Source organism: Kogia breviceps, chromosome 3 (genome assembly GCF_026419965.1).
Source record: "Kogia breviceps isolate mKogBre1 chromosome 3, mKogBre1 haplotype 1, whole genome shotgun sequence".
NCBI classification, from domain to species: domain Eukaryota; kingdom Metazoa; phylum Chordata; class Mammalia; order Artiodactyla; family Physeteridae; genus Kogia; species Kogia breviceps.
In genome coordinates, this window is record NC_081312.1 from 92,699,388 (window position 1) to 92,717,836 (window position 18,449).

At 41.5% G+C, this 18,449-nt stretch overlaps 1 protein-coding gene across 4 annotated transcripts in view; it reads left to right on the top strand.

The window, feature by feature from the left end:
* GALK2 (galactokinase 2) overlaps positions 1 to 18,449 on the top strand; it is a 167,948-nt gene that overhangs the window by 142,704 nt on the left and 6,795 nt on the right. For all 4 annotated transcript variants that reach the window (XM_067029221.1, XM_067029220.1, XM_059057907.2 and 1 more), the window contains one exon: positions 9,582 to 9,783. In XM_067029221.1, coding sequence (XP_066885322.1) covers positions 9,582 to 9,783 — 202 coding nt within the window. The remainder of the gene's footprint in view (positions 1 to 9,581; positions 9,784 to 18,449) is intronic.

The following is an 18,449-nucleotide window of genomic DNA, read 5'->3' on the forward strand; positions in this document are numbered from 1 at the left end:
CTTCACCCAGACGGGACGGGGTTAAAGGAGCAGCTGATTCAGGGGCTGTGGCTCATTCAGGCCAGGGTGGCGTGGGCGGCAAGGAGGTGTACGGAGTTCGGGGTGTGCCTGCGGCGGCACAGTCCACCATGACATTGCACCAGCCTGAGGCGTGCTGTGCGTTCTCCCGGGACCCTGGCAGTGGCGGGCTGCACAGGTTCCCAGGAGGGGCGGTGTGGAGAGTGACATGTGCTCGCACACAGGCTTCTTGGTGGCAGCAGCAGCCTTAGCATCTCATGCCTGCCTCTGGTGTCCACGCTGATAGCTGCGGCTCGCGCCTGTCTCTGGATCTCATTTAAGCGACGCGCTTAATCCCCTCTCCTCGTGCACCAGGAAACAAAGAGGGAAGAAAAAGTCTCTTGCCTCTTCGGCAGCTCCAGACTTCTCCCGGACTCCCTCCCGGCTAGCCGTGTCGCACTAGCCCCTTCAGGCTGTGTTCACGCAGCCAACCCCAGTCCTCTCCCTGGGATCCGACTGAAGCCTGAGCCTCAGCTCCCAGCCCCCGCCCGCCCCGGCGGGTGAGCAGACAAGCCTCTCGGGCTGGTGAGTGCCGGTCGGCACCGATCCTCTGCGGGAATCTCTCCGCTTTGCCCTCCGCACCCTGTTGCTGCGTTCTCCTCCACGGCTCTGAAGGTCCCCCCTCCGCCACCCGCAGTCTTCGCCCACGAAGGGGCTTCCTGGTGTGTGGAAACTCTTCCTCCTTCACGGCTCCCTCCCACTGGTGTAGGTCCCGTCCCTATTCTTTTGTCTCTGTTTTTTCTTTTTTCTTTTGCCCTACCCAGGTATGTGGGGAGTTTCTTGCCTTTTGGGAGGTCTGAGGTCTTCTGCCAGCATTCGGTAGGTGTTCTATAGGAGAAGTTCCACGTGTAGATGTATTTCTGATGTATCTGTGGGGAGGAAGGTGATCTCCGTGTCTTACTCTTCTGCCATCTTTCCCCTCCTCTCCCCCACTTTTTGGTGAAGGTGCTAGTAAGCAATAACTGCCAAATTAGTAGGTCTTCCTCATATTCCCTATTGTTTATTTTTCCGTGTTTGGGTGCAGTTTTGTACAAAGACTAGGAACTGAACCATTCTTTCAATAAACATTTATTGAGACCCTCCTTTGGTGCCAGACCCTATTTTAGCCGCTAAAGATACAAAAGTGAAGAGATTAGACAAAGCCCTTGCTCTCCTGAACCTGAACTTCTAGTGGTGAGAGGTAACCACAGACCACTGAACAAATGAACACACAAGAAAATTCGCTGGTGTTTGGGAGAATAAATAAAATAGTTTTGGGAGAATAAAACAGGATGGAAAAAATGTGTATGTGAGGGAGTTACTCTAGACTGGAGTTGAGGGAGAGTCTTCTTGAAGCTGTGACAGCTGAGACTTGAATGACAAGGAGGGGCCAGCCAGGTCAAGATCGGGGGAAGAGCATTCCAGGCTAACAAAACAGCTGCGGCAGTGGGCCTCAGGCAGGAGCCTCTGTGGTGTACTGGATGTTCAGCAAGGAAGTCAGAGGGAAAGGAAGGTTTAGAGCTAGCAAATAATTATTCAAGTGAATTTATTGTACAGCTGTTGCAGTTTAAATGTTTATGGCTGTGATCATTTAGATCTCAGAATTTCTGTCATGACTTTAGGATTAGATTCAGAAATTACCTAAGATTCATGGAGGAGAAAGTCATTGTTTCAAAATCCATGTGATATATCCTGCTTTGAAGCCTCAGATTTCCCTTGGATGGGCTAGGACACTAGCAGTATTTTAGGAAAATGGCACCTGGTGTTATATTCTTTTATTTTTAAAATTTATTTATTTTTGGCTGCGTTGGGTTTTCATTGCTGCGCTCGGGCTTTCTCGTTGCGATGAGTGGGTTTCTCATTGCGGTGGCTTCTCTTTGTTGCGGAGCATGGGCTCTAGGCATGTGGGCTTCAGTAGTTGTGGCACACAGACTCAGTAGTTGTGTCTCATGGGCTTAGCAGTTGTGGCTTGCGGGCTCTGGAGTGCAGGCTCAGTAGTTGTGGCACACGGGCTTAGTTGCTCCCCGGCGTGTGGGATCTTCCCGGACCAGGGCTCGAACACGTGTCCCCTGCATTGGCAGGTGCATTCTTAACCACTGCGCCACCAGGGAAGTTCTGGTGTTATACTCTTTTTTTTTTTTTTTTTGCGGTACGTGGGCCTCTCACTGTTGTGGCCTCTCCCGTTGTGGAGCACAGGCTCCGGACGCGCAGGCTCAGCAGCTACGGCTCACGGGCCCAGCCGCTCCATGGCATGTGGGATCTTCCCGGACCGGGGCACGAGCCCGTGTCCCCTGCATCGGCAGGCGGACTCTCAACCACTGCGCCACCAGGGAAGCCCTGGTGTTATATTGTTAAACTGAATTTGCTTTGGAAGTAGTCATGCCGCAATGAGCATTCATGCAGTAAGAAACAATTCCTTTATCCTTTAATAAAATAATTGCTGTCAAGGATTATAAGAGTTTATAGAGAGATGGAGCATCCATTTTAAAGTTAACTGGATAGGGAAGAAAGCTTTGTCCATAGACAAAGTTTCAGATTTTCTTGGACTTTTTGGTATCTGCACAACAGAGACCTGTTGAGTTACCAGCATACAACAAGCCAGAATCCTGGATCCAGAGAGCATTTGTGACGACCAGACAACACAGAACTGGTTTCCCTCCTAAAGTGTGGTCTCCAAATTTGTTGTAGCCTTTGTCAAGATTTTTATATCACAGTTGAAAACAGATGCCCTTTCTGCCCTTTCCTTTGTCTTCTGAGTTAACTACCGTTCAGTGGGCGTGAGCAATGGCAGTCTCTCACACGTCTTCAGAACGCCCAGGAAGAGTCCTCATTAGACGTCTCTCTCCTGAAGTCTTTCTGTGAAACACTCTGCAATAGAGAGTAGACACAAGGAGGTGCCAGGTTTGTGAGGTTCTGGTAGTCTGCTCAGTGCGTTCTGAATGTTTCTTGTCACAAATCAAAACACCAGTCCTAAGGTTTAATATGAAAAAACACATCTCTCGGAACAGTTTCTACTTGAGAATATTTAATCCTAAAGGAAAATATTTAATCTTAAAGGACTATGTAATCCTAAGGAAAACCAAAGCATACTGTTGCTTATGGACTATATTGAATTTTATTACAGGATGTGGCCCTAAAATATCCTTGTATTTTATGTATGTGACATTGACAATCCAGAGTATCAAAAATCACTGTAAATTCTTGATTAAAAGAGACTTATTAGACAAAAGACTGAATATAATGTGTGGACTTCGCTTGGATTCTGCTGTAAATTGACTGAAATTTAAACACCTGGGAACATTTAAATATGGACTGAATATGAGATGATATTAAGGAATCATTGGTAGTTTTGTTAGATGTGATAATGATATGGAGATTATGTAAGAAAATATCCTTATTTTATAGAGTTGCACACTGAAATATGTAGGGAGCAAATTTATTTTAAAACACTAGCAAAATATCAATCGAAGCAAATATGGCAAAAAGTGATTAACTGTTCAGTCTAGGTGATGGGCTTGTGGAATTTGCTATTGTACCTTCTCTACTGTCCTGTATATTTGAGAAATTTTATAATTCAAGGTTTAAAAAAAGTCTTTGCAAACTGGGACATAGCACAGTGGTTTGTCAGCTAAATAGCACTATTTTGTGATCTTAGTGGATGTCACTTTATCGTGCCTTTTGTGCTGCAGCCATAAATATCAGTGGACCTGGAAACTAGATGATCTTTTCAAAAATGGGACATTACAGTAGAAATGAACCAATACTCTCTTCTTACACACCCCTCCCACCCCGCCCCCATGCTCTGATTTTGTAACTTGGCCCATGATTAGGGGAGGTGACGTAGTTCAAAAGTAAAACGGAAACATATGGAATCCTAAAGCTAGAATTTTAAACATTTTGTTTCAACCTCAATTTTTAGAAAGAACAATTTTAAACTACAGTTACCAAAGTCATTTTACTTCCTTTCAAAATGTGTATTCTATAACCTGGATTATATTAACATGTATAAAATTATTGGCACTGTCTCACATACATACATGCCTATCAATGGCCCATCTTTTCCCTTCTCTATTCAGGGCTTTTGAGGAGGAGTTCTTATTAAATCTACCTCTGTCATTTCTCCAGTGTTTTTGCAAATGGTATGTGCCAGTACTGGGTATTGGTACGACTTTCTTGCCTTGGGATATTTTGCTACCCAGACCCTAAAATACTATATTTTAATATATAATAATTCCCAGTAATATATAATATTCCCATTTCCATTGAAGTTATTGATGGAAATAACAAATTCACATTACAGTGTGTGCTGATTCACATCACCTGGCTACTGATGGAACAAAACATGTTGCCGTATTTTTATTCCCACTTACATTTAACTTGTAAGTTCTCTTTTTCTTCTTATTTTTCAACCTACTTGGTATCAGTAGTTGTAGATTCAATACCAAAGGGAATCTGGCTGTCCCCTTTCCTCAGCCTCAACATTTTTGGTAAGCTGTGAGTACTGACACCTCACTTTTTTTCTTTGTTTGTTTTTACAACAGTGCCTAAATGGAGGTATCTTGAGTTTGAACTGGGGTTAAAATAGAGTCCTAATCATATCATCATCAACAGTGAACACCCATTGAGCACCTGTCATGTAAGGCACCGGTGAAGGTGCTATGGGGTGAAAGGTTGCAGAGTATCGAATGCATGGAACCAGAAGACCTGGTTTCTGTCTTCAGCAGTTGGCAAACTTTGCGAAGACAGGAGAGACGATTACCATGGAAAGTATATGACAAGCGCCAAACGTGTGCCATGGACTGCAAGTGTGGTATAAATTCAGAGTCAAGAGATTGTTTCCAGCTGGGCCCGTCATGGTTTCACGGAGCATAAAGTTTAAATGGAACCTTCAGAAAGAGGTAAAATTTTGACAGGGAGAGAAAGGGAAAGACTTACTATTTCTGTATGGATTAATGAGTATACCCAGGAGCAAGGAGTGTTTGGGTAACTACAAATAGGCCATTTTGGCTGAAGGGAAAAGATCCTATTGGGACCGAGCTTGCTGCGTGCAGGAATTTGGATTATAGTAAACACTGGGAAAGCAGGAAATGTTCTGGGTAGTAACATGAGTCAAGCTGTGTGTTAGGAGCTCAATCCGATGGCACCAACCTCAAGGTAGGTTGCAGGAATGAGAGATTAAGACAGGAATATCAGTTTGGAGATCACTGCAGGATAGTTCAAGTAGGAAAGGGAATAACAGTGTAAATCTGGGTAATGACAGTGGGACTAGAAGGGAGGGATGATTACAAGACACATTGTGAAAGAAGAAACGATTAGAATTGATGACTAAAATTAGGTCGTTTGAAATAGAATAGGATGATTCACATGAACTTGTATCATTTCATTGATGCAAGTTGTTAACCGTGAGTTTAATATATCTTATATGACTCAGTTGAGAAACCTTGAAAGAAAAATTTAATTCTTTATTAACTTGTAGGAAAGTTAGGCCCACCCTTATAATTACTAAACGTTTACACAAATCCTAAGAATGGCTATTCCCCTCCTCTAACCTTAGCTGCCTTTTTATCCATCTCCAAGAGTTAAGAAGGCGGTGCTGTGGAGGGGAAAAAAAAATGTAACCTGAAACTTTAATATAATTTATTCGTTCATAAGTGGAACATAAAAGCACTTCTGAAAAAGTAGTAATAGTCTAGCGGAGAGGAACCTGTAGGCAGACCCTGGAGGAGAGAGTCATGTAGAAGAGTCTACGTTGAAATTATGTTCAGTGTCCTTCGGTGGGGGAAGAGAGCCAGCTCCAGGCAGCTCTGCAAGGAGGGAGATGGGGAAAAAATCCTAGTACCACCTTAAGAGTGGTCCTATGACCACTCTTGTCGAATGGATTGGAAAAAATCCTTCTGATCCATTCGACAAGAGTGGTGCCAATATATGGGATTGCTGAGAGCAGGTTTGTAATGACTGTCGCCCCTCAGAATGACATTTGTCCTCATGGTAGCACGTAGCCTATAAATGCAGTGGCTATAACTGTATAGCAAAATAGTCCCGATGTTTCCTGTTTCTAGAAAGGCACAGAATCCATAATATAGGCCACACCCTACGTGAATGTAAAGGCAGAGAAAGAATATGGAAGCTCCGTTTGCATGTATATATCGAGTGATTCATCTGTAATTAACGTCTTGACAGATGTGTGCTACCACAAGAAAGCAGTTGCTGTGTCTGGTGTGTAGTGTATTGCTAGGAATAAGCCTGTTAGGATTTGTAGGATCAAGCAAATGCCTGGTAGAGAGCCAAAATTTCATCATGATGAAATGTTTGCTGGGGTTGAGAGGTTAATAAATGCATTGTTGATGATGTCTATTAGCGGGTGTGTTTTTCAGATGTTGGTCATTGGTGTTCTTATAGTTGAATGACAGCGATGATTGTTCATGTCATTAGTCATGGTTGGAGTCCATGTGAGAATGATGATGACATATATTGTATTTAAGTGTTATTTTTGTGATCAGTTTTGTGGGGATTTCTTCAAAACCTTCACCTATTTATGGGGGTTTTGGGTTGATCGTGAGTGGTGGTATTGGATGTAGGATTGTGTTGAATTTTGGTGGTTCATTTTTAGGTTTGATAGTGTCTTTGATTTATTTAGGGGGGGATATTAGTTGTGTTTGGCTATACACCAGCTATGGCCACTGAGCAGTATCCTGAGGTTTGGGTTTCTAATAAGATTGTTTTGGGGGCATTTCTTTCAGGGTTGATAATAGAGTTTTTGATGGTATTATATATTTTAAAGGATGAGGAGGTGGAAGTTGTGTTTAAGTTCAATGGGTTGGGAGCCTCAGTGACTCTGGTGACTCTGGCTTTTTTAGTGAGGAGGCTATGGGGATTGCGGCGTTATGTAGCTATGGTACCTGGTTGGTGATTGTTACTGGCTGGTCGCTGTTTTTTGGTGTTGTGGTTATTATGAAGATCACTCGTGGTAATTAAATAAAAGCATGCTAAGGGTGAGAGTAATAAGGAAAGATAGGAAGTATAGTTTGATAAGGCCTTTTGGGCTTGAGATTAGTATGGAGAACTTTAGTTGAATGAGGGTGGGGTTTTTGGTAAAATGTTTTCTAGTCAGATTAAGTCCAAGAGGGAGGATGCTGATTTGGGGCTTATTGATAGGTTTAGGTGAGGAGGTAGACAATGCATGATGGTGGGGAAATATCCTAAGAGACTAGAGAATTTAAGGGTATTTGAGGGGTAAATAAATTTTAAGTTTTGTGTGTTAAGGTTAATTTCAAGTGCCAATACAAAGCCCAGGATGGTTACTGCAAGGGCAGTTAGTTTTAGGTGTAGGGGTACGGTTATTAGGGGGACTGTTGTGGGGGGGATGTTGTTGGAGATAATGAATCCGGCAAACACTTCCAGTTAGCAGGTGTTTGATGGAGTTAATTAGGAAGGGGTTGTTTTCACTGATGGAGGTTAAGGGAGAGAAGCGAGGTTGTCCTAGTAGTGCAAAGAAGATAATGTGGGTACTATAGACAGCTGTGAGGGAGGTGGCAATTAGAGTTATTAATAGGGCTCAGGCGTTGGTATAAGATGTGTTAGTGGCTTCAGTGATCAGGTCTTTACAATAGAAGCCGGTGAGGAAAGGCATTCCTGTCGGTGCCAGACATCCGAAAATAAGGGCTGTTGTGGTGAAGGGTAAAGGCTTGAATAGGCCCCCTATTTTTCGAATTATCTTGTTCATCATTCAGGCTGTGACTAGTGGACCCGGAGCATGTGAATAGTATGGCCTTAAAAAAAGCATGCGTGCAGATACGTGTAAGAATGCTAGACAGGGTTGGTTGATGCCGACTGTTACCATCATTAGGCCCTAATTGGCTTGAAGTGGAGAAAGCGACAATTTTTTAAATGTAATTTTGGGTGACAGCGCATATTGCTGTGAATAGGGTGGTTAGGGCTCCTAATCATAGCGCTATTGCTTGAATATGCTTGTTGTTTTCTGTTAAAGGGTAAAATTGAATAAGTAGGAGGACTCCTGCCACAACTATTGTGCCTGCGTGGAGTAAGGCTGATACAGGGGTGGGGCGCTCTATTGCTGAGGGGAGTCAGGGGTGAAGTCCAAATTAGGCTGATTTTCTGGCAGTGGCTAGTACGAGTCCTATAAGGGTTTTGTTGCAGGTCTCATGTGTTTGAGTTAAACAGGAATCATGCTACTGATATAATGAACTGTGTTTGCGTCTGCTCGCGCATATCACCACCCAGTGAGCAGGAAGGATATAATTCCCTCCCATCTCTTGCTGATCTTCTCCCTTTCTCCAGTCTAGAGGCAAGGGAACCCACTGGTGTAATCCATTCAGGTCAGCCTTCTGGGGCAGACAGCGGGTAGAGAAGGGCAGAGAGTAGAACTGGGGATGCAAACAGAAGGCAACGGTCACAGTTATCATCCTTTCTCCAAAATACAACAATATGAGGGGAATTCTTGGAGGAAGTTCTTCATAGAATCATAAAATGTTAGCACAGGAAGGATCCTGAGAAATAATTTTCAGCTTCATTTTGGAGCTCTATAAAAGTAGCAACTTGGGTACAGTGAGTTGTCACACAGATGAGAACAAATGACAGACCTTTGGATTCTCAGCCCAGGCTCTTTCCAGCAGGCCAGGTAGCTTAAGTTCCATTTATTATACAAATTTTTCCCAGACCCACTGCACCAGCTCAGCCACTGTTCAGCATGGTTGAAAATGAATGGTAAGGAGGTCTCAGTTGTTATTCAAGGGAATACATAAGCACTATAGACACAGCCGTTGCAGTAGGACATGTTTCTGTAACTGAAGTTAGAGTCATTGTAGATAATCTGTAAAGTACAGAAATATGTCAAGGAGAAAATAAAATCACCCACAATGTACCACAGAGAGATGATGACTGTTTACATTTTGGTGGCTTCTTATAATTTTTAAAAATTAAAATGTATACACATAGTTTTGTATCTTGTTATTTCACTTAATAATGAACAATTTTTTAAAAAATATTTTCTGTTAGACATTTGAATTGATTATTTTCTGCTATGATAATGCTACGCTATATACACATATATAAATGTGCTTTTTTACACACACACATACACATGTATATAAGTAACTGTGCTTAGCTATAGGAAACATTTTTATAAATAAAATTGCTAGCATAAGCATTTTTAGTGGTTCTTTCTGGTGGATCACAGTGGAAAGGATGTGGCTCTGGGGTCAGACGTCCTGACGTGTTCTGCTTCTGCCACTTTAGGATGTGTGAACTTAAAGTAAAATGGACTTGAAAAAAGACCAGTGTAGACTATAAAGAATTCTTTCAGTGAAAGAAAGACCTATTTCAACTCTAAGGTACTGATAATAAAGACAGAAATGGACGTTCTCAATAACTGTATTTTTCTTTGTACTGAATTGTTCAGTAACTATTTCTTTTTAAAAAATTTTCTTCCTTCCTTCCTTCCTCCCTCCCTCCCTCCCTCCCTTACTTTCTTTCTTTTTGGCCAGTAATTATCCCTAACCTTGTTCACCATCCCCTTCCTTCCTAAGTGCTCACCTTCAAACTCTACCAGCGGGCAAAGCACGTGTATAGCGAGGCTGCGAGAGTGCTCCAGTTTAAGAAGATATGTGAAGAAGCACCTGACAACACGGTCCAGCTGCTGGGGGAGTTAATGAACCAGAGCCACGTGAGCTGCCGGGACATGTACGAGTGTAGCTGCCCTGAGCTGGACCAGCTGGTGGACATCTGTCGGTGAGGCTGAAAAAGCAGTGTGGCAGGGGCTGCAGGGTGCTGCCCAAGGAAACTGTTTATTAATGGAAAAAAAGCAGCATTTTTGTAATCTTCTAAGTGAAGGAAGATCCTTTCCCACTTCCTTTAAGAGGGGTATTCTGTGACATAGAGCTAGGCTTGTCCCCTCCTAAAAATCTGTAGGATGAAAGATTGGAGACTTGACTCCATGGCTTTACGCAGCTCCAGGTTTGGAGTCAGTTCTTCACAACATCATAAAAAAGACGTTTCTGTCTTTGGATGATTGTTTCAGGAAGATTTGCTCAGACACAGACCCTGTTGTTACTTTCTTCTCATGATATTTTAAGCAGTGTTTCCCACTACACTGCAGATCTACCAGCATCTCCTGTTTGGTGTCCTAAGTTTAATACTTTTATTCAAAAGAGGGGAGAAAAAAGAAAGAGGACCTCAAGCCTGATAGAAGTGTATTTTCAGGGGAGAGGTTGCTGAAGGAATTGCTCAGAGAGTCAGCATTTCCTGTCTTCCAGGTTTAGGTTAGGCAATTTGGGAAAAGGACTGAAGAAAGTCCAGTTTATGAATGGTTGGTTGAGACAGAAATGTAAAGAGGGAAACTCTTTCACAAAGCCTGAGAACAACTTCCTTATAATTGCTAGAGAATGGATAAAAGAGTAAAATGGTTCCTTTACCCAGAAGGAGCTCACTGACCTTGGAGAACAGAAAGGGAAATTGGGAGAACTCTCAAATGGCTAGATGTTATTTCCACTGTGAGAAAATCATACAAAACTGCCTGCAATTAGCAATGAAAATATAATAACCACTTGGCACCTGTGGCTTGCCTCACTCATTGCCACATTCCCAGCCCCAAAAGTTTAAACCAGGTACCTCCAGTGATCACAAATGGCATATGTAATCCACCTTGTCGAGAGACTTGAACATAGCATTGATGAGAGTCACTCTGCTGACATCAGTGTTTGCTCACTAATTGCCAAAAAGCCTTCCAGAGCTTGTTTCATTTTAAGTGCTCTTTTCTGAAAATAGCCAGGGCCCAGTGAATGGAAGGGACAGATATTGTTCAGTTTTGGAAATAAGAGGAAGTGGAATGATTGGTGCAGAAATTAGGAAGAAGCATCGTTGCTAAGAAGATAGTGGGGTAGTTTGAATCCCACCTGAAAAGCAGCGGAGGGGCATTTGCCAGCCTCCTGGAATTCTCAAATGAACTTGCTTGTTCTGGGATGGTGGTCAACCAGCTCTTGTCTTTTTGAAGCTTACATTCTCATGGGTAGAGGGAAATGACAATTAAAAATAACTTGAGTGGTAGTGATAAGTGTTACGAAAAAAAAATAGAAGGGATGGAGAGTACTAGGGGTGTGTACTAGTACTTTATATTGAGTGGCTGATAATATTGAGTGGCTGAAGAAGGCCTGTCTGAGGAGATGATATTTGAGCAAAGACCTGAAGGAAGTGAAGTAATGAGAACAGCAAGTAGAGGGGTCTTGACGTAGGTACATGGCTGTCACATGGGAGGAACAGCAGGAGGACCAGTGCGCTTGGAGGGCAGTTCAGGAAGGAGAGAGTAGTAGTTGATGAAGTAAGAGAGGTAGTGGGGAGTCATACCCCTGGGCCTTGTCAGCCATTGGAAGCACTCTGACTTTAAGTAGAAGAAGGTGGCCGTGTGTGAAATGATTCTAGGCTAGATATGCCTTGAAGGAAGAGTCAAGACAATTGCTGTATGGGTGAAAAGGAGGAATCAAGATGACTTCTGGGTTTTTGGCCTGAGAAAATTTCCTTGTTTCCGAAGGCTGGGCTTCACATTTCTGGGTCAGAATTATCTTCTAGTACCATAAGATATGAAAGCAGGAAGAGACCTTAGAGATTAAGAGAGCACTAAGAGGTTAAGAGATTTGAACAAGGTAACATAATGCATCAGTGGGAAAGCCTAGCTCCTGATCCAGTGTTTTTTGCCTCACCTGTTTCTCTCTCCTTGGGTCATACTGAGATGTGATTGTATTTTAATGTGGGTCATTTTTTACCTATTTTCCTCTTCCAGCTTTAAAGCTTTTAATGCTGGAGACTTTGGTTGTCACAGGTTGTAGTATTTGAACATGGAGCAAAGCCATGTTGAGCAGGGAAGGTGGTGTGTGGAGAAAACTGGGTTGGAAGTTAGGAAGGCTGAGTTCTAGCTCTGCCTCTCTTCATTCTGAGCTCTGTGACTTTGGACTATTGCCTTGCTTTAAGATCTCCAATGTGTTTTTCTGTTCTAGCAGTCTATATATATATTTTAAATGTGGTTCTAGTGAAAGATTTAGTGGCTGTGTCTTAAAAGGGTTTGGAAGAGCACACCTTTTGTTTTTTTTTCATTTATTTGTTTATTTGCCTTTTCTTAATGGAAGCTAAAGTGTCTCTGTTTAGCCCATTTTCATTTGCTGTATTGTTTTTCTGAGGAAAATTCAGTTGTGTCTAGCATAAGGAGCTCATTCCCTTTTTTATGGTTTTTTTGTCTGGAATTGCTAAGTATCAAAATTAATTTCTACTTATTCCATAACCATATAAGGAACGAGTTTCCCATGTTGAAAGATTATCTTTTGGCATGTTGGAAATATTGGCCAAAATAGTTGTCTGGTCCCTAAGCTTCTTCTTTACAAAATTCTTTCTTTGCTGTCACTGTGACCAGTAGGTAATATTCTCCAAATACTCCAGTTGGTTGCTAGTTACTAAAAGGTCCTGAGTGGTAGAGCAACCTCAGAGGAGGACAGCCCAGGAGAATTAAGTAGATATAGTCATTGATGCCATTCCTTCCTCATTCAGCAAATACTTTTCAGTAGGCTATTTGTGTCCCATGGGAAATTGTAGTCTTAACTCCATTTTCAAAAGTCTGGCACTTTCTTTTGTGGGGATGTATGGGGAAAAAAGGGAGGAATGCAGAAGAATGCAAGATAGTGGTAAAACAGAATGGTTAAAAACCGGGGAGAGAAAGACAGTAGGAGAGTAGTAAATGGTAAATGCAGGGAGAGGTTTAAATGAAAAATGGCAACACTTTTAAGCCCTAGTTCCTTCTGAAGCTTTATGACTATCTTAGTGGGCCACGCAAGTGGTGGAGGGGAAGGACCCTAGCAAGGCCTAGTGTGGGCCACTGTGCCATAAACTCAACCTCTGGTAGAGTGTTGTTTTGTATCCACAATTCCCTGTCCCCTTAAAGAAAAGTTAACACCAATGGGCAAGTTGTGACTAAGACTGGGCAGCCTGAGAAGTTTGGTTGCCTTGGGTAGACCAGAAGAGGGAGGAGGGAAGCTGAAGAGGCTTCAAGGAGGAGCACCACCAAAGATGCCCTTTATTTTTTATATTTTTATAAATTTATTTATTTAGGCTGCATTGGGTCTTCGTTGCTGCATGTGGGTTTTCTCTAGTTGCAGTGAGCAGGGGCTTCTCTTTGTTGTGTGTAGGTTTCTCATCGCACTGGCTTCTCTTTGTTGCGGAGCACGGGCTCTAGGCGTGTGGGCTTCAGTAGTTGTGTCACACGGGTTCAGTAGTTGTGGCTTATGGGCTCAGTAGTTGTGGCTCATGGGCTCTAGAGCGCAGGCTCAGTAGTTGCAGTGCATGGGCTTAGTTGCTCCACAGCATGTGGGATCTTCCCAGACCAGGGCTCGAACCCGTGTCCCCTGCATTGGCAGGTGGATTGTTAACCACTGCACCATCAGGGAAGTCCCCAAAGACCCTCTTTAGATCGCACTCCCTGGCCCACTTGTGGCACTTCAAATTCCTTTAGTTTTTCTGAAGGCCTGCTTGGAAACTATTTGCTTGAGAAAACAACTGATTGAGTGAATGAAGGATTCGATGCCTAGAATACTCAGGGCTCTATCTACAAATCTTAATGTGATATGAGCTAGACCATATTCAAAAGGCATCTCTAGGTAGCTTGTCTATAGGACAACGTATAGGAAGCTACTTTATGACCCAAGTAGAGGGAAGGGGGGGAAAAAGCGTAGAAGAGATCACCAATGCTTGCATTTTTTCATCTGAGCCTTTCGCTGCTCTTCAAGAGAAAATCAGTTTAGAATCCAAAGAAAGGGCCAGGGAGGGAGAAGGAAACTATACTTATACAGTTAGACTACTTTTTAAAAAAAAAATTAATGTTAGAAAATCTCAATTATGTGAAATAAAGGTTAATAATGAAGGAAATAGATGAAGCTTGCCCAATTATAAAGTACTTCTTTTAAATGAACTAAATGTAAATTTTAAGAAATGGCTAATTTTTTTTTTTTTTTTTTTTTTTTTTGCGGTATGCGGGCCTCTCACTGTTGTGGCCTCTCCCGCTGCGGAGCGCAGGCTCCGGACGCACAGGCCCAGCGGCCACGGGCCCAGCCGCTCCGCGGCATGTGGGATCTTCCCAGACCGGGGCACGAACCCGCGTCCCCTGCATCGGCAGGCGGACTCTCAACCACTGCGCCACCAGGGAAGCCCAAGAAATGGCTAAATTTTAAAGTAGGATTTACTGAGAAACACAAAACAATTTTGAAACCTAGTCAATTATATGTGAGACAGCTCGTTCTTTTTTGGTTTCCCTGCTTATACTTAAGAATAAATAGTTAATGGCCTTTATCTTCATTTTGACACTTGTTGGAATTAGAGAGGACTCATTGCTGCGTTATTGCCCAAGCTATTAAGGAAGATAAATGACAAATTTTAATAGACCAAAAAAGGTTATCAAAGTTAATTTGCTGTCTTCCTCAGAAGTCTTCCCACAGTTTTATTCCATGGCTGGCCATGCTGCTCAGCCTCTCGCAGTCATTCTCCTGAGCAGGTCGGAATGGGGAAGAATGAAGTGCAAATCCACATGTGTGCGCTCCTTTCCTCATGCTCTTATGGGCTAATCTGACACTGTCAAGAAAACGGGAGAGAGCCATTTCAGCTGCCTTAGAGGCCCGCTGGTCTTTGGGCTTCTGTCTTCTATTTATTGTCCCCCTGCCCCACCACCCCCAGTATGTATGCCATTTGCTGGAACCAAACCAACTGGTCTTCAGTGACATTTGTGGCTTAAATTTCTAAAATAGACATGCAGTTATATTTTCTTATACTTCCTCATTCGAACAGTATTTGAAGCCTGTGGTTTCTTGAATCTAAAGCAATCTGAAAGTGTTTCTAATCTGGCTGTAAAAATCATAGAAATTCTTCTGGAAGCTGTGTTTTCCTGAGATTCTAATCGGAAAATTCTAGGCTTAGAGCAGAAGCTAGAAGTCTTTCCAGAAAAAGAGTATATTACTGACTGCATATATATATATGCTTTCAAAAGTGTTTTATATTACTCAATATATTTTTCTTTAAAATTAGCCATTTCTTAACAATTTACATTTTGTTCATTTAAGAGTTATTTTATAACTGGGTAAGCATCATCATTTTCTTTTATTATTTTACTTTGTTTCACATAATTGAAGTTTTTAACATTAATTTAATTAAAAATAAACAGTATACATTTTCATATTTTAAAACAAATATAATGATCCAGCTGCCACTTATTAGAATGTATGAAATGCCTGGAATTATGCTGGCCTGAAATTAGAGAGATAGATAATAACCTGTCCCTAAATTCAAGATTTTCTGAAATAATTTGATATCCATTTGTATAATATATCAATATTTATCTTGAAATAAATAAAATTGAATTAAAATACAAGGCACAATTCCTTGCTTTCCCTCTTTGCGATTTGTGGCAGAGCTGGGTCTTACTAGATCTCTCCCCCATCCCCCCTCAACACCACCTTTGATCTGTGCTTTACCTTAGTAAATGCTTTATGGTCAACTCAGTTCATTTAAAAGCAGGAAATTTTACTCAGGCTATACTTAGGTGCCTGGAAAGTTGGTTATAGGAATACACTTTTCAGTGATAAAAAGGATCAAAGGGAACATTCCTTATAATCTCCATCTCTTGTCTGCTCTAGTCTTTGTTTTGTAGATCATGATTTATAAGGCTGAGGCTGCTTTTGTTGTTTTGACCAACCCTTCTAGGTTATTCCCAATCAAGTGACCACAATCATCAAAGTGATATTTGGGATTTTAGGGGTTTGGCTTTCATAACTTTTGTGTTGCCTCCCTGATATGCAATAGCTCAGGAGCTGTATTTTTAATGTCTTACTGTTCTCTTAGGAAAAAAATGCAAATGTGAAAAGTTCACTAAACACTCTTGGCTCACCTATTTTTCTTTCTTAATTTATAGCTTATTGGTTTCCTAACTTCTGGCTCTCTCTCGCAATTTCTATGGCACATACCAAAGGGCATATTAAGCACCAGTGGGGCACATTGCAGTCAGGATCTTTCTGCCTTTGTGAGTATGTATAGCTGGGCAGGCTGCTGACCAGCTGCTGGGGGAGCCCCCGATTTGTGATCACAAGTGCCACTTACTCAGAGGCAAAGGACTATTTATAATAGCACTTATTGTTCTCTATTGGGGAAATTTGAACCCTGATGATTTCAGACCATGTGGTTGATGCAATCCAGTTCATTTTCATTTGTAGCAGGCAGGGTGGTGGCATAACAGCTCTGGAGACTTAAAAGTGAATAATGTATTTACCTAGAAGGACGTCTAGTGTCTGCCCTCTGGAAACTGGCAGGATAGTAAGGAAACTAGGCCTCCTGGCACAATTCTTACGGGTTTTGCAGCCAGTTAGAAACACTTTGAGTTTGCTTTAGGTTCAATTTTTAAACCACAGTTTTTAAAACCTGTACAAATGAGAAAGTGTAAGAAAATATGCCTAGAAGTTCATTGAAGACCATAAGAGACCTGGTTGACTCGAGTCCAGAAAAATGGCATAGTTTGGGTCTTAGAAAATCAAGTAAGAGGGCATACTGTTCTTCCCTAAACCATGCCATGTTAGCTTTGATGCCCAGATTTTAGTGTCTTTCAGAGATATTTCAGTGACACCTCCGTTTTTCTCAGCATTTTCCACAAGAAGAGATAGTTTGACATGGCTGCGTGACAGTTTTTTTGTTTTTTGTTTTTTTTTAAATTACCAAATTACAAACTAGCCCCTTGCCAGCCTAGGATCTCAGGATAATCCTAGAATCCCAGGGTCAGAGAAACTTTTCAGCCTGGACCATAGGAGTTTGGGCTCAGTTCAGCTACTGGGCCATAAGCTGAATGTTTGAAGGGCAGGAAGAGGTGAGTAATCTTTATTTTGTTTGCAAGTATTTTGTTTTCTTCCTTAAACATCTACTTTCATATGAAAAATATATTTTATTGAATAAAACATGATGAAACAAAATCAACAGAGAAAATCATTGGGGGGAAAGTGAATTACTGATGTGCAGTAATTCTGATGTCCCAGAGTAGGGATAATATTCTATTGATATTTTCCAGGAAATAAAGTAGCTCATTCAGATGGAAAAATGGGACAAAATGGTGCTAAATTAATTGTGGAGTTATTAATCTGCTATGAATTTGGAGTACATTTTATTAGGAAGAATTGGAAGTAAATGTTAACTTTTTTTTTGGAATTTTATTTATTTTTTTATACTGCAGGTTCTTATTAGTTATCAGTTTTATACACATCAGTGTATACATGTCAATCCCAATCTCCCAATTCAGCACACCACCACCCCCAACCGCTGTCCCTCTTAGTGTCCGCACATTTGTTCTCTGCATCTGTGTCTCAACTTCTGCCCTGCAAACTGGTTCATCTGTACCATTTTTCTAGGTTCCACATATATGTGTTAATATACGATACTTGTTTTTCTTTTTCTGACTCACTTCACTCTGTATGACAGTCTCTAGATCCATCCACGTCTCTACAAATGACCCAATTTTGTTTCTTTATGGCTGAGTAATATTCCATTGTATATCTATACAACGGAAAATACAAAATTTCATTCTTTTTAATGGCTGAGTAATATTCCATTGCATATATGTACCACATCTTCTTTATCCATTCTGTTGTCGATGGGCATTTAGGTTGCTTCCATGTCCTGGCTATTGTAAATACTACTGCAGTGAACATCGGGGTACATGTGTCTTTTTGAATTATGTTTTTTTTTTCAGGGTATATGCCCAGTAGTGGGATTGCTAGGTCATATGGTAATTCTATTTTTAGTTTTTTAAGGAACCTCCATACTGTTCTCCATAGTATCAATTTACATTCCCACCAACAGTGCAAGAGGGTTCCCTTTCCTCCACACCCTCTCCAGCATTTATTGTTTGTAGATTTTCTGATGATGCCCATTCTAACTGGTGTGAGGCGATACCTCATTGTAGTTTTGATTTGCATTTCTCTAATAATTAGTGATGTTGAGCAGCTTTTCATGTGCTTCTTGGCCATCTGTATGTCTTCTTTGGAGAAATGTCTATTTAGGTCTTCTGCCCATTTTTGGATTGGGTTGTTTGTCTTTTTAATATGGAGCTGCATGAGCTATTTATATATTTTGGAGATTAACCCTTCTTCAGTTGATTCATTTGCAAATATTTTCTCCCATTCTGAGGGTTGTCTTTTTGTCTTGTTTATGGTTTTCTTTGCTGTGCAAAAAGCTTTTAAGTTTTGTTAATCTGTTTATTTTTGTTTTTATTTCCACTACTCTAGGAGGTGGATCAAAAAAAAATCTTGCTGTGATTTATGTCAAAGAATGTTCTTCCTATGTTTTCCTCTGGGAGTTTTAGTGTCCGGTCTTACATTTAGGTCTCTAATCCA